Source organism: Chiloscyllium plagiosum, unplaced genomic scaffold (assembly GCF_037043375.1).
Source record: "Chiloscyllium plagiosum isolate Xiang-an unplaced genomic scaffold, Cpla_swu_hap1 HiC_scaffold_5, whole genome shotgun sequence".
Classification (NCBI taxonomy): Eukaryota; Metazoa; Chordata; class Chondrichthyes; order Orectolobiformes; family Hemiscylliidae; genus Chiloscyllium; species Chiloscyllium plagiosum.
Genome location: NW_028270143.1, coordinates 84,863,074 through 84,877,047, shown reverse-complemented (window position 1 = coordinate 84,877,047; position 13,974 = coordinate 84,863,074). Strand labels below are relative to the sequence as shown.

Sequence of the window (13,974 nt, the reverse complement as noted above, 5' to 3'; positions counted from 1 at the left end):
CAGCAAGTCCACACCAATCCTCCAAAGAGCAACCCACCTAGACCCATTCCCCTACATTTACCCCTTCACCTAACACTATGGGCAATTAAGCATAGTCAATTCACCTAACTTGCACATTTTTAGGGTTATGGGAGGAAACAGGAGCACCCAGAGGAAACCCACGCAGATGCTGGGAGAATGTGCAAACTCCACACTGTTGCCTGAGGCGGGAATTGAACCCAGGTCTCTGGCATTGTGAGGCAGCAGTGCTAGCCACTGTGCCACCCAAAAAATCTGTTAAAACTCGAGAGGCAAAGAACTATTGCAGAGGTAAATATTTCAAGTAAAAATTAACAACTTCATTCTTTAAGTCCAAAAGAGAATATTAAAAATAACAACTATTTACAACCCCTTTCCTATTTACAACCCCTTTCTCTAAAACCTATTTTTACCTCCCACTCTATAATACTAGTCCGACTTTTATTAAAAAAATCTCAATTAAGATTTACAAAAACAAAAATTACTTTTCAAAAGTAGTCAGCTTTGCCGAATATACTCTGTAGAATTTCCTCTATAGATTTTCGCCAGGCCTGTTTTGATGTTCTGCAACGCAGACTCCCCACAGCCAGGTACCTCTCAGAGAGCTGTTGAGCTAGCAGTGTACATATGTTGGTCGTTTGGCAATTCTCTCTCAACTGTTCAAAATGTCCGGTTTTATACCCCAGAACATTGATCAATTGATTGGTTTTAATATAATCAAAATACTAAATTCAAATTTGATTAGAATTTGGTTTCTTGGGGCATAATCTAAACTGGCTGAATTTGAATATGTTTTTGTCTCATGACAGTCCAGCAACTCTATTTGTGTCGACCATGTGTTACATTGTTACCTTGTTCAGAACACTTTGTGCAGTGTCAGGTAATTTTGTTAGCTTTTCAGCTCTCTTAAGGTACAGTACCTCTACAACTTCATAGCAAAAGAGTGCACAAAATATTACAAGGACGTTGCTGGGACTGGAGGTTTTGTGTCATAAGGAGAGACTGGATACCCTGGTGCTTTGGAGGCTGATAGGTGATCATATCGAAGTTTATAACATCCTGAAAGGCATAGATAAGGTGAATAGAAAAGGTACTTTTTCTCAGAGTCGAGGAGTCCAAAACTAGAAGGCATAGTTTAAGGTGAGAGGGAAAAATTTAGAAGGCTATAACTTTCCTGAAGAAGAGTCACTGGATGTGAAACTTTAACTCTGATTTCTCTCCAAAGATGCTGCCAGCCCTGCTGAGCTTTTCAGCGTTTGTTTTCAGCATCCACAATTTTTAGATTTAAAAGGGACCTGATTAGATTTAAGATTTAAAAGGACCTGAGGGGCAGCTTTTTCATGCAGAGGGTGGTGCTTGTATGGAATGAGCTGCCAGAAAAAGTGGTAGAGATTAGTACAATTAGAAAGCTTAGAGGGATATGGACAAAACACAGGCATATAGGACTAGTTAAGTTTGGGCTACCTGCCGCATGGATGAGTTGGACCAAAGGGTCTGTTTCTGTACTGTAAACTATACGTACAGTAGAGATTTCTGGCTTGTAATCAGGAGTAGAAAGGAAATCTAATTTTTATTTTAAATTTTAGAATTCAGGAGCGACAGTCATTTTTGAAACCAGAATATTCATATCAGTTTGGATATAGTGAAAACAGAAATAGATGTCAGCGTGGTTCTGTTTTGCATAGAGAGAATTGGTATTAGTGATAATCCTGCAGTATGGCATACTTTTTCAAATAACAGCATTGTTGAAATTACTAGCTGTCTCCTGCCAGAAGATAAATTGGATGTGTTGTATATTCTATGTCTTAATGAATTTCTGCTTATCTAGTTGAAAATATAGAGGTGACTATTAGATTTGAGGTTGACAGCTGCTGAAAATGATTTTATGGTCAGTTTTACTTTTATCCTTTTTAATATTCCAAATTATCTCAAATTAAATTTTAAGGCCTATTGGGATTCCCTGAAACTGCATACTTTCTGGACTGATATCTCAATTTTATTAAGTAAAATTAATCCATAGAGTACCAAATTTAACTCCAAGCTTGCAGTTTGTAAATGTCTACCAGCCTGAGAAGCTTAAAAACCAAATACTCCTGTAAATTTGTTTTTTAAATAAGTGATACAAATTGTGTGGTCTGAGAAGCCAATACGCTTTATTTAAATCAAGTTTAATAGTTCTTCCTTTGTGTGTCATTCCCTGAAACTAAAATATTAACGGTATGCACAGTTTATTTAAAATAGTTTAAAATTGAAAAGTTTTTTTTCAAAGAGTAAATGGTAGCTTTGAAATATCTCCTACAAAATATTTTCAGTATAGGTGGTTTACCAGACCACTGCAGTACATAAAGCAAAACCATGCTGTTTTTATTAATTGGTTTATTTTAAATTATCTAAATGCAATAAGTAATGCCTTTTAATATGGTGAGGCATTTGTAGTGAATGTAAATCTAGCCTCCATCAGTGCAGAGATTGCTTTCTGGAAACATTTAATTGGGTTTAGGTCACATATCTGAGCAGGCTACTGTCGTATTAGAATGCAGACATAGTACAGTAATGACAGCTGTCTCCTCACCATGTGGCATCTGCCATTACTTTGATGTACTGCAGGAATGGATTTTTTGGGTCTTGGTTCCAAACGAAAATGGGAATTGCATAGTTTTCAACAACAAAACGGCATGCTTATGCTTCCGTTTGACTGTCGTAACTAAGCTTGATTCAGTGTTAAACCAGGCAAATTTGCTCATGCAATTAACACCTTGAAAACTTATTTAACTCTTGATTTTAAGGAATTTGTGTTGTGGTATTCATTCATTCTGTCTGGAGACACAGTTGGCTGTTGGTGTGGAATTTTTAATTAATCACTTTGGATGAATTGCAGCCATAATGGCTTAGTGACACATTGTGACTGTCCTTGGTTAACTTGTTACTTGGTAGTTGTGATTTTAAAGAAACCTCTCAGTATGTCACAGCAATCTGGATCCATGTTTGCCAGCATTTTTTAAGGTGTAAGGGAAGTAGATGGTGAATCATTTTAGGAATAAATTAAAAGCGAAAGTGTTTGGAGTTTCTTTTCTGGAAAAATATTCAAAAATTCTAGTTAAATTGCACTGTTTGTTGTGATCCATTCCAAGATTCTAAGGAAAGCATGATCTGTTGCTTTTACAAATCTAATTAAATAATGGTGTTAACACTAAATTTAGTTTTAATTTAATTTAAAGCATTCAATATTTATTTTGATGAAATGCAAATATAACTTGTTCTAGTGAAAGGCCTGTACAATTTAATACCATTGCTCAGATTCTGTTTAATATATTAACTAATAATTCTGAAATAGCACTAGAATTTGAATCTTTTAATTAGTTTTAATATTGTAGAAGTAATGCCCTGCTTGGCATTTGGAGCTTTTGCCCCAATGATTGATGTTATTGATACTATGGCAATGGTAATATTTACTAAAATGTCTTAAATTTGTTAAAATTAGAATTAAAAAACATACTAATGTCGTGTTTGTCGTATACATTGCTTTGGACATGGGCGATTGTGAAGCATTCTTTATTTGTATTAGAACAATGTAGTAGAACACCCATATAAAACTGTAGTATTGATTTGTAGGTGTGCTAATAGCTACTAATTTATAACTGAAGATTGCAACCTTATTTGTATTTCAGTAGGTTCAGAATCATGGTCTGCAAATCATTTCAATTGTTTTGTTCCTGCGACTGCCTGATGAAACACTAACTAATCAATTTATATCAGACTTTAATTAAAATACTTATGAATATGGTGTACTGAGATCTTTGATTACAGTGGAAACTCTTAAACTTTGTATTTGTTTAAACCCACTGGTAATGACTAACTTAAAATTTAGCTGTTATAAACATGTCTGCTTTGAAATCCTGCTCTACTATGGCCCCGTTTTGCATTGAGCACATGCTAGAGTGTAATTTGATACTGTGAGCTATGACCTGAATTTGGGAAGGTGTATTACAAACATTAGAGAGAGAGAAAATTCAGTACATATCAATACAATCCAAGTAAAACGTGAGCAGCCCGTTAATCAGATAAGTGCAAAACTACACCATTTAATGAAATGGAAATAGTGCAAGAGTTCTTTTTTTAACGAATTGTAACAGTTATTTAAAATGTCAATGCACAGCTGTAGAATGATTGGAACTTTGGAGGAAAACCCTCAGGTCAAAATTTTATTTGAATCTGTTGCAGTTTTCTAATTGTTTTGAGAGCTGCGTAATTTGTGTGCCAATACTTCAGTTCTTAATCTTTTTTTTCTCAAATTTAAATATTTTGGTAATGCATTTACAATTCATTTTTAGGCTAATTTGTTGAAATCTATAATTGAACTTCTGTTTAAAAAGAAAACGTGATCCATCTCCTTGCTTCTATTATCTCTCCTTGTCTGTTCATCTTATTTTAAATAAATGAAATTTAGGTGGTTTTTTAATAAGACATTGATGGTTCTAACTTTAGACTATTATTGTATCCAGGAAGTCTTTTCAGAATATTGGTCCCCAATTCTCCTTTTCAAATTTTAAGATAATATTTTGTAAGTGGTTAAAAATTGCTCTTCAATTATAGTGATGCAAAAATTTTTGTCACTGTTTCATGCCTTCAACCTGGAAAGTTATTGAATTCTGTTTTATTTTTAAAAATGCACTCATTATTTATGCAGTTTAGAATGCAAAATTCAAAATACTAAATTCTGAAAATACTAAATCAGAATTTGCTTTGAGAGAAAAAGACTTTTGACATGGGGGAAAATGAAAGAGCGAAAACATTGAGCACATTTTAGCAATTGTTTACTGGTTTTAAGTGGCAGTCCATATTTATGCCCACTTATCTGCTTCAAGGAACATTCTTGTTAGCAGCAGCACAGAAACCACTGAATAACAGAGTTTGCTTTGCAAATTAATGCAAATGGCTCGACCTGTCGAGAAGCCCTTTTACAGGGCAGTGTGCTTTGATTATGACTGAAGTTGCCATTTGGACATGGTGAAAGGAGCATGTTTGAACCATTGATTAGGGGCAGCAGTGAAAAAGTCAGGAAGGCCCCGTTAAGCTTGCAGTGCAGCAGGCGGATGTCAGTGTAGTTTGAACACAGTGGGAGAATGACAGGGAGGATTAGTGTCAGCAAGAGACTTTGCAGTAGCTGTGGAGATGGTCCCGAGGGTCACTCACCTCTGTGACTGCACTCTGCACCGACGGCTTAGTAATACAAACCCCATGATGCATGGTTGTTCATTACTAGGGTCAGAGTTTACTTTATATAAAGTATTTATATCTTCAGGGATTTTTTAAAAATTCTCTAATGTTTCATGATGTGTTTTCTTAAAAAGAAACCTTAACCTGCACATGAATTACCAAGCTTAGGTATTCTTGCATAATGTAATTGTGAACATGCTATTTTTGCATGGGCATCTTTGTAAATTAAGTATTGTTTAGAGAGAGCATCTATATCTTTTTTTAAAAAATCTGTTTCATTCATTTTATATGATACATTCGTCCTGCTATTTTGTATATTGTAACAGGCACCAGAATGGACAGAAGAGGACCTCCGCCAGCTGACAAGAAGTATGGTTAAGTTCCCAGGGGGCACTCCAGGTCGATGGGAAAAGATTGCTCACGAATTGGGTCGATCGGTGGCAGATGTGAGTCACTTGGATTTGCATTGTATATTGAGTGACAAAACTGAACAAGACAGGCAGTGGAAGGGTAGCGTACGTAGGGTTAGACACTGTTCGAAAAATACTGCAGTTCTTTTAGGACCTGGAAGTGAACCATTAACTAACTAAGCAAAAAAGCAGATGTGGAGGCGTTCCAATCACTGAATCAACAGCTGTAATTGATCAGTTGTACAGGATTCTGCTACTTGGTGGTTTGAGCTACCGTAATGTGATCACAGGAAGACAATACCACAGTACAAAACTATGCAGCGAGCCTCTTTTGAGTTGTGAAAGGATATTTCTTTTGGGTTAGGAAGGCAATTTATATTTTAAGGTATCCAGACAAACTATTATAATTACAGATTGATTGGCAAAATTCAACAGATGTTTCTGATTGTGAATTATTAACATTGATTTGATAAAGACAAAGCTCTCATGCCCAAAATGAAACTATATATTCCATTTTTAAGTAAAGAGTGCATAAATCTAATAAGCAAAGTTATTTCTTGATATGTTATTACTTCTTGAATATTATATAAATGTCTGGGAACCAAGGATTCAAATTGATTGTTCTTTCAGAAGCTGGGCCATTCAGGGCATTTAGTCCAGTTAAACAAACCAATTTAAAAGCTGACAAATCAAGAATTATAGATTTCTATATTTTCAATTGTGTCACGCACCTAAAGCTTTTTTGCTCTGATTCAGAATGTGAGAATCATCTGTTGGATTTCCTTCACTTTTTTAAAGGAAACTTGTACTTAATTGCTAAATCAATCAATGATTCCCTGTTCTTGAATATAGATTATAAATTTTAAAGCTTATAGCAGGGCACAGTGGTTAGCACTGCTGCCTCACAGTGCCAGAGACCCGGGTTCAATTCCCGCCTCAGGCAACAGTCTGTGTGGAGTTTACACATTCTCCCCGTGTCTGCGTGGGTTTCCTCCGGGTGCTCCGGTTTCCTCCCACAGTCCAAAGATGTGCAGGTTAGGTGAATTGGCCATGCTAAATTGCCCATAGTGTTAGGTGAAGGGGTAAATGTAGGGGAATGGGTCTGGGTGAGTTGCTCTTCGGAGGGTCGGTGTGGACTTGTTGGGCCGAAGGGCCTGTTTCGCACTAAGTAATCTAATCTAATCTAATGCAAAAGTAAAAATTGCCTGTTCTAATTTTTCGTTTATAATGCTTCATAGTTTGTTAGTGAGACAGTAGCCTTTACATAATATTTGAAATCTGCAATTGAAAATGAAATATTTAAATTGAGAAAAGGAGGTTGTGGAATTTTAGTTATGGAATAACTTTGTGCTAAATAGCTACCAAACACAGTCAATTTATCTTGGCTAAATTTAATTTATTATAATTAGTGTAATAAATCACGAACAAAAATATTCATTTCTGAGCAAATGTTGTTAAAATTATAAAATGTAAAAAAATTTTAAAAATTACTGTTTGAGAATGTTTCATTATACAGAAGGGATTGTTGCAACTTGTAGCATGAAATGGTCTTGTTTTTAGTAGCTCACTTTTAAAAGATGCTACTTGTACTTTCCCAAGTTCCATGTCTGTTTAAATTGTATTTCTTTGTGTTTAAACAATGTACCTTTCACACATTTTTGTGACTGACTTGCTAGGTAGAAAGCTTAAGTACACAAATGACTTATCTCCATTACTGATATTGCTTTTAAAAGTAAAATTTGGGAGAATACTAAGTACTGTAATGATTTATATGTTTCTAGGGCATATATCTGTTCAGTATGTCGGAGATGCTTTTAAAAAATATTTTCTTCACTCCTGAAAACATTGAAATTATGTTGTGCTATGATTCTGTGTGCATTGCTAATCCAAAAACATCTTAGTCAGTTGAATGCATGGCCACCAATAGTGTGGAATTAAAGTGGGGATGTTTAAGAGGCCAGAATTGGATGAACGTAGGTACCTTGGTTTGATGAAGATAATGGAGAAAGGAATGGATGATGCTTTGGAGGGATTTGAATACCAAGATGAGAATTTTAAATTCAAGATGATGCTTGACTGGAGTCAGTGTTGGTCAGTGACTAAGTTACTCATTGGTGAATAGTTGTGACATAAGAGTGGGAGTAGGCTATTCTCCATAGTGAGTCTGTGGCACCATTCAAAAAGATCACGTCTGTGCTCTCAATCACCTGCCAATTGCATCCCGCCTCCCCCTGCCCCACTCCACCCCCAAAATCTTTTGATTTCTTCCAAGTCGAAAACCTGTCTTAGACTTGAATATATTCAAAGTTACAGGTCTTTTATGGAAGAGAATTCCAAAGATTAAAGTACCCGATGAGAGAAGAAATCCTCTTTATCTCTCTCTTAAATGGGAGACCCCTTACTGTGCCCTCTATTCGCGATTCACCTACCAGATGATTTTTTTTTTAAATGTCTAATCTGTCAAACCTCCAAATATTATGTTTCCATGAAAACACCTATATACAATGCGATGAACTCCAATGAGTATTGCCTAACCTTTCTTCAGAAGATATCAACCTGTCACCTCTGGTATTAGCCCAGTGAACCTGCTCTTAGCTGCCTCCAATGCAAACATACTTGTCAAAAGATCAAAACATGCAAATTTTGTGTTCCAAAAGATAGATGCAAGAAGGATGTTTCCCTTGGCTAAGGTTATGGAGCTAGGAGACAAAACTAATGCAATGGAGGCCAATTAAGCCTAAAATGAAAGGAATTTCTTCATTGGGGGCGGTCAGTCTTTGTAATTCTCTAGTCCATATGTCTATCTAGAATTTGGGGTATTGTGGACAGATTTTCTCTCCTTTATCTAGAATCCCTACGGTGTGGAAACAGTGCCTTCGGCCCAACAAGTCCACACCGACCCTCCGAAGAGTAACCCACCCAGATCCGTTCCTCCTACGTTTATCCCTAACTAATGTACCTATCATACACATCTCTGAACACTATGGACAATTTAGCATGGCCAATTCACCTAACCTGCACATCTTTGGAATGTGGGAGGAAGCTGGAGCTCCCGGAGGAAACCAACACAGACGCAGGGAGAAGGTGCAAACCCCACACAGACAGTCACCCGAGGCTGGAATCGAACCCGGTCCCTGATGCTGTGAGGCACTGTGCTGCCCCAAATCAACTAGCCCAGATGGGTCTATGGAGGCTAAGTCATTGAATTTGTTCAAGAAACAGAGCAATAGATTTCTAGCTATTAAAGACATTAAGGCGTAAGGTATTACTGTGGAAAATTAATGTCATGATAAAAGATTTGCCATGATTGAGTTGACTGGTGATGCAAGGTTGAGGAGCTGAATGGTCTCCTCCTGATTCTATTTCCTAGTTTCTATGTAAAACCACACAGTATTTGAAGTATGCTCTCACCAATATAACATTTCAATTGAAGCAAGATTTCCCTACTTTCGTACATTATTCCCTTTTTAGATTAGATCAGATTCCCTACAATATGGAAACAGATCCTTCAGTCCAACAAGTCCGCACCAACCCTCCGAAGAGTAGCTCACCCAGACCCATTCCCCTACCCTATATTTACCCCTGACCAATGCATCTAACTTAATGGTCCATTTAGCATGGCCAATTTACCTAATCTGCATATCCTTTGGATTGTGGGAGGAAACTGGAGCACCCAGAGGAAATCCATGCAGACACAGGGAGAATGTGCAAACTCCACACAGACCGTCACCTGAGGCAGGAATCAAACCTGGGTCCCTGGCACTGTGAGGCAGCAGTGCTAACCACTGAGCCACCATGTCATCCTTTGTTTTAACAAAAGTGGCCAGCTTTCCATTTGCATTTCTAATTAATTGCTATCCCTGCATGGTAACCTTCTATGATTCATGTACGAAGATACCACGTATCCTCTATCATAGTGTTCTTTACTTTTTCTAAATTTAAATAACTTTTGCTTTATATTCTTCCCACCAAAGTAGATAATCTCACAGATTTCTGCATTATAATGCATCTGCAGATGTTGAAATTTGAACTCAAATGAAATCTGGAATCCAAAGCTTGCCTAAAGGTGATGATGTAATCACTAATTATAATGAAAATCCATCTAGCTCAATAATATCCTTTAGGGAAGAAAATGTGTCATTTTATCTTGTATGTCCTAATTCTGACTCCAGGCCCACAACAATGAATTTGACTCTTAACTTCTTTTGGGGCTAGAGATGAGCAATAAATGCTGGCCTAGTCATTGTCCCATATCTAATGAACAAATAATTTTTAAAAATACCCATTCTCTTAACCGATTTATATTGTTTTGTAGAATCTTTGTATCCTCCCATCAACTTATCTTTTTATCATGGATCCCAATGCTTGAAAGACCCATAAGAAATAGGAACAGGAGTAGGTACTTAGTCCCTTTTGCCTACTTCACTATTCAAAAGGATCATGGCTAATCCAACATTTTTCAGATCTACATTTCTGCCCTTTCCCTCTAACCCTTGATTCCCTTACTAATCAAGAATCTCAGCCTTAAGTATACACAAGGACTCTTCCCACAGTTGCCTGTAGTAAGGACTTCCGAAGAGAGACAACCCTTTTGAGAGAAGAAATTCCTCCTCATTGCAGTCTTAAGTTCACACCTCTTTAAGCTGAAGCTATGCTTCTGCTCCTAGGCCTTCATATGAGGGGAACATCCTTTTAGTATTTACCTCATTAAGCCCCTTAAAAAATCTTATATATTTCAATGAGATCATCTCTCATTCCAAAGTCCAGTGAGCAGAGTACCAGGGATCATACCAATGAACCTTCCCAGAACTCCCTCCAATGAAATGATACCTTTCCTTATATAAAGGGGCCAGAACTGCGCTCCAGATGTCGTGTCACCAGAACCTGGTGCAATCATAGTATGACTTCCCTACTCTTGTACCAAGCCCCTTGAAATAAGAACTAACGTTCCATTAACCTTACTGTGTACCTGCTGCACCTGTGTGTTAGGCTTATTTGTGCACAAAACAAAGCTTAGTCTTTGTGCTGCAACATTGAATTTTCTACACTTAAATAATAATCTTGTTCTTTTATTCTCCCTTTCAAAATGAACAACTTCAAATGTTTTCACTTTATACTCTCTGCCAAGTTTTTGCCCACTTTCTTAACCTATCGATATTTCTCTGTAAACTGTTTGTAACCCTCTCTAGCCTGCCTTTCCATCCTTATTTGTGTCATCTGTAACTTCATTCACTTCCTCCTAAGTCATTAATATATGTGGTAAACAATTGCCGTCCCAACACTGATCCCTGCAAAACCCCACTGTTCACATGTTATTTACAGAGGGTTGAGGAGGAGACCAGCCAGGGTTGCATTGGAATAGGTAAGTCTAAAGGTATCACATTATTGAGGATTTTAGCTGTGGATGATCTGAGTAGGGGCGAAGTCAAGCAGTGTTATTGAGTAGTAATAGGCAATCTTCATTTTGGTTAGCATATGTGGTTAAGTCATTATCTTGGAATAAAGTATATCACTAAGGCTGCCAACAGTTTAGTTTTATTTAATCTTGGAATGTTCCCATAGGGATTGAATTAGTAGCCAGGGATTGGAGTTTGTAGCAGAAATTGGACGCACTGATATTAGTCATAGAGCCATAGAGATGTACAGCATGGAAACAGACTCTTCGGTCCAACCTGTCCATGCCGACCAGATATCCCAACCCAATCTAGTCCCAGCCTGTTCAGCCTCTCCCTATAGATTAAATCCTTCAACCCTGGCAACATCCTTGTAAATCTTTTCTGAACCCTTTCAAGTTTCACAACATCTTTCCGAAAGGAAGGAGACCAGAATTGCACGCAATATTCCAACAGTGGCCTAACCAATGTCCTCTACAGCCGCAACATGACCTCCCAACTCCTGTATTCAATACTCTGACCAATAAAGGAAAGCATACCAAACACCTTCTTCACTATCCTATCTACCTGCGACTCCACTTTCAAGGAGCTATGAACCTGCACTCCAAGGTCTCTTTGTTCAGCAACACTCCCTGGGACTTACCATTAAGTGTATAAGTCCTGCTAAGATTTGCTTTCCCAAAATGCAGCACCTCACATTTTATCTGAATTAAACTCCATCTGCCACTGGTCTATAGTTCCCTGGCTTGTCTTTACTGCCCTTTTTAAACAATGGCACCACGTTTGCCAAACTCCAGTCTTCCGGCACCTCACCTGTGACTATCGGTGAAACAAATATCTCAGCAAGAGGCCCAGCAATCAATTCTCTAGCTTCCCACAGAGTTCTCGGGTACACCTGATCAGGTCCTGGGGATTTATCCACCTTTAACTGCTTCAAGACATCCAGCACTTCCTCCTCTGTAATCTGGACATATTGCAAGATGTCACCATCTATTTCCCTACAGTCTAGATCTTCCATATCCTTTTCCACAGTAAATACTGATGCAAAATACTCATTTAGTATCTCTCCCATTTTCTGTGGCTCCCAAGGCCGCCTTGCTGATCTTTGAGTGGCCCTATTCTCTCCCTAGTTACCCTTTTGTCCTTAATATATTTGTAAAAACCCTTTGGATTCTCCTTTAATTCTATTTGCCAAAGCTATCTCATGTCCCCTTTTTGCCTTCCTGATTTCCCTCTTAAGTATACTCCTACTTCCTTTATACACTTCTAAGGATTCACTCGATTTATCCTGTCTACACCTGACATATGCTTCCTTCTTTTTCTTAACCAAAACCCTCAATTTCTTTAGTCTTCCAGCATTCCCTATACCTACCAGCTTTCCCTTTCACCCTGACAGGAATATACTTTCTCTGGATTCTTGTTATCTCATTTCTGAAGGCTTTCCATTTTCCAGCTGTCCCTTTACCTGCGAACATCTGCCTCCAATCAGCTTTCGAAAGTTCAGTCACCTGCCCTGCCTTATTTCTCAAGAGTAGGTCAAGTTTTGCACGTTCTCTAGTAGGTACATCCACATACTGAATCAGAAAATTGTCTTGTACGCACTTAAGAAATTCCTCTCATCTAAACCCTTAACACTATGGCAGTCTCAGTCGATGTTTGGAAAGTTAAAATCCCCGACCCTATTATTCTTACAGATAGCTGAGATCTCCTTACAAGTTCTCAATTTCCCTCTGACTATTAGGGGGTCTATAATACAATCCTAATAAGGTGATCATCCCTTTCTTATTTCTCAGTTCCACCCAAATAACTTCCCTGGATGTATTTCCAGGAATATCCTCCCTCAGCACAGCTGTAATGCTATCCCTTATCAAAAACGCCATTCCCCCTCCTCTTTTGCCTCCCTTTTTATCCTTCCTGTAGCATTTGTAACCTGGAACATTAAGCTGCCAGTCCTGTCCATCCCTGAGCCATGTTTCTGTAATTGCAATGATATGAGGATTGGAAGGAGGCGAATGTTGTTCCTCTTTTCAAGAAGAGTATTAGGGAAATCCCTGGCAATTACAGACCAGTCAGTCTTGCGTCTGTGGTCAGCAAAGTTTTGGAAAGAATTCTGAGGGATAGGATTTATGACTATTTGGCAAAGCATAGTGTGATTAAAGGCAGACAGAATGGTTTTGTGAGGGGCAGGTCATGCCTCACAAATCTTATTGAGTTCTTTGAGAAGGTGTCAAGATGGGTTGATAAAGGTCGAGCAGTGGATATTGTGTATATGGACTTCAGCAAGGCGCTTGATAAGGTTCCCCATGTTAGGTTCATTCATAAAGTCAGGAAGTATGGGATACAGGAAGATTAGGCTATCTGGATTCAGAATTGGCTGGCTGACAGAAGGCAGAGAGTGGTTGTAGATGGAAAGCATTCTGCCTGGAGGTCAGTGTTGAATGGGGTCCCGCAGGGCTCTGTTCTTGGGCCTCTGCTCTTTTGTAGTTTTTATAAATTAGTTGGATGAGGAGGTTGAGGGCTGGGTTGGTAAATTTGCAGATGACACAAAGGTTGGAGGTGTCGTCCATAGTATCGAGGGCTACTGCAGGCTGCAGCATGACATAGACAGGATGCAGAGCTGGGCTGAGAAATGGCAGATGGAGTTCAACCTGGATAAGTGCAAAGTGATGCATTTTGGAAGGTCGAACTCCAATGCTGAATATAGGATTAAATACAGGATTCTTGGCAGTGTGGAGCAACAGAGGGATCTGGGTGTGCAAGTACATAGATCCCTCAAAGTTGCCACCCAAGCGGATAGGGTTGTTAAGAAAGCATATGGTGTTTTGGCTTTCATTAACAGGGGGATCGAGTTTAAGAGCCACAAGGTTTTTCTGCAGCTCTGCAAGTCCCTGGTGAGACCACACTTGGAATATTGTGTCCAGTTCTGATCGCCCTAC

At 38.3% G+C, this 13,974-nt stretch overlaps 1 protein-coding gene across 2 annotated transcripts in view; it reads left to right on the top strand.

Moving 5' to 3' along the window:
* The window catches only part of dnajc1 (DnaJ (Hsp40) homolog, subfamily C, member 1), a 253,728-nt gene that overhangs the window by 213,588 nt on the left and 26,166 nt on the right, over positions 1-13,974 (top strand). For both annotated transcript variants that reach the window (XM_043690433.2, XM_087987390.1), the window contains exon 9: positions 5,562-5,681. In XM_043690433.2, coding sequence (XP_043546368.2) covers positions 5,562-5,681 — 120 coding nt within the window. The remainder of the gene's footprint in view (positions 1-5,561; positions 5,682-13,974) is intronic.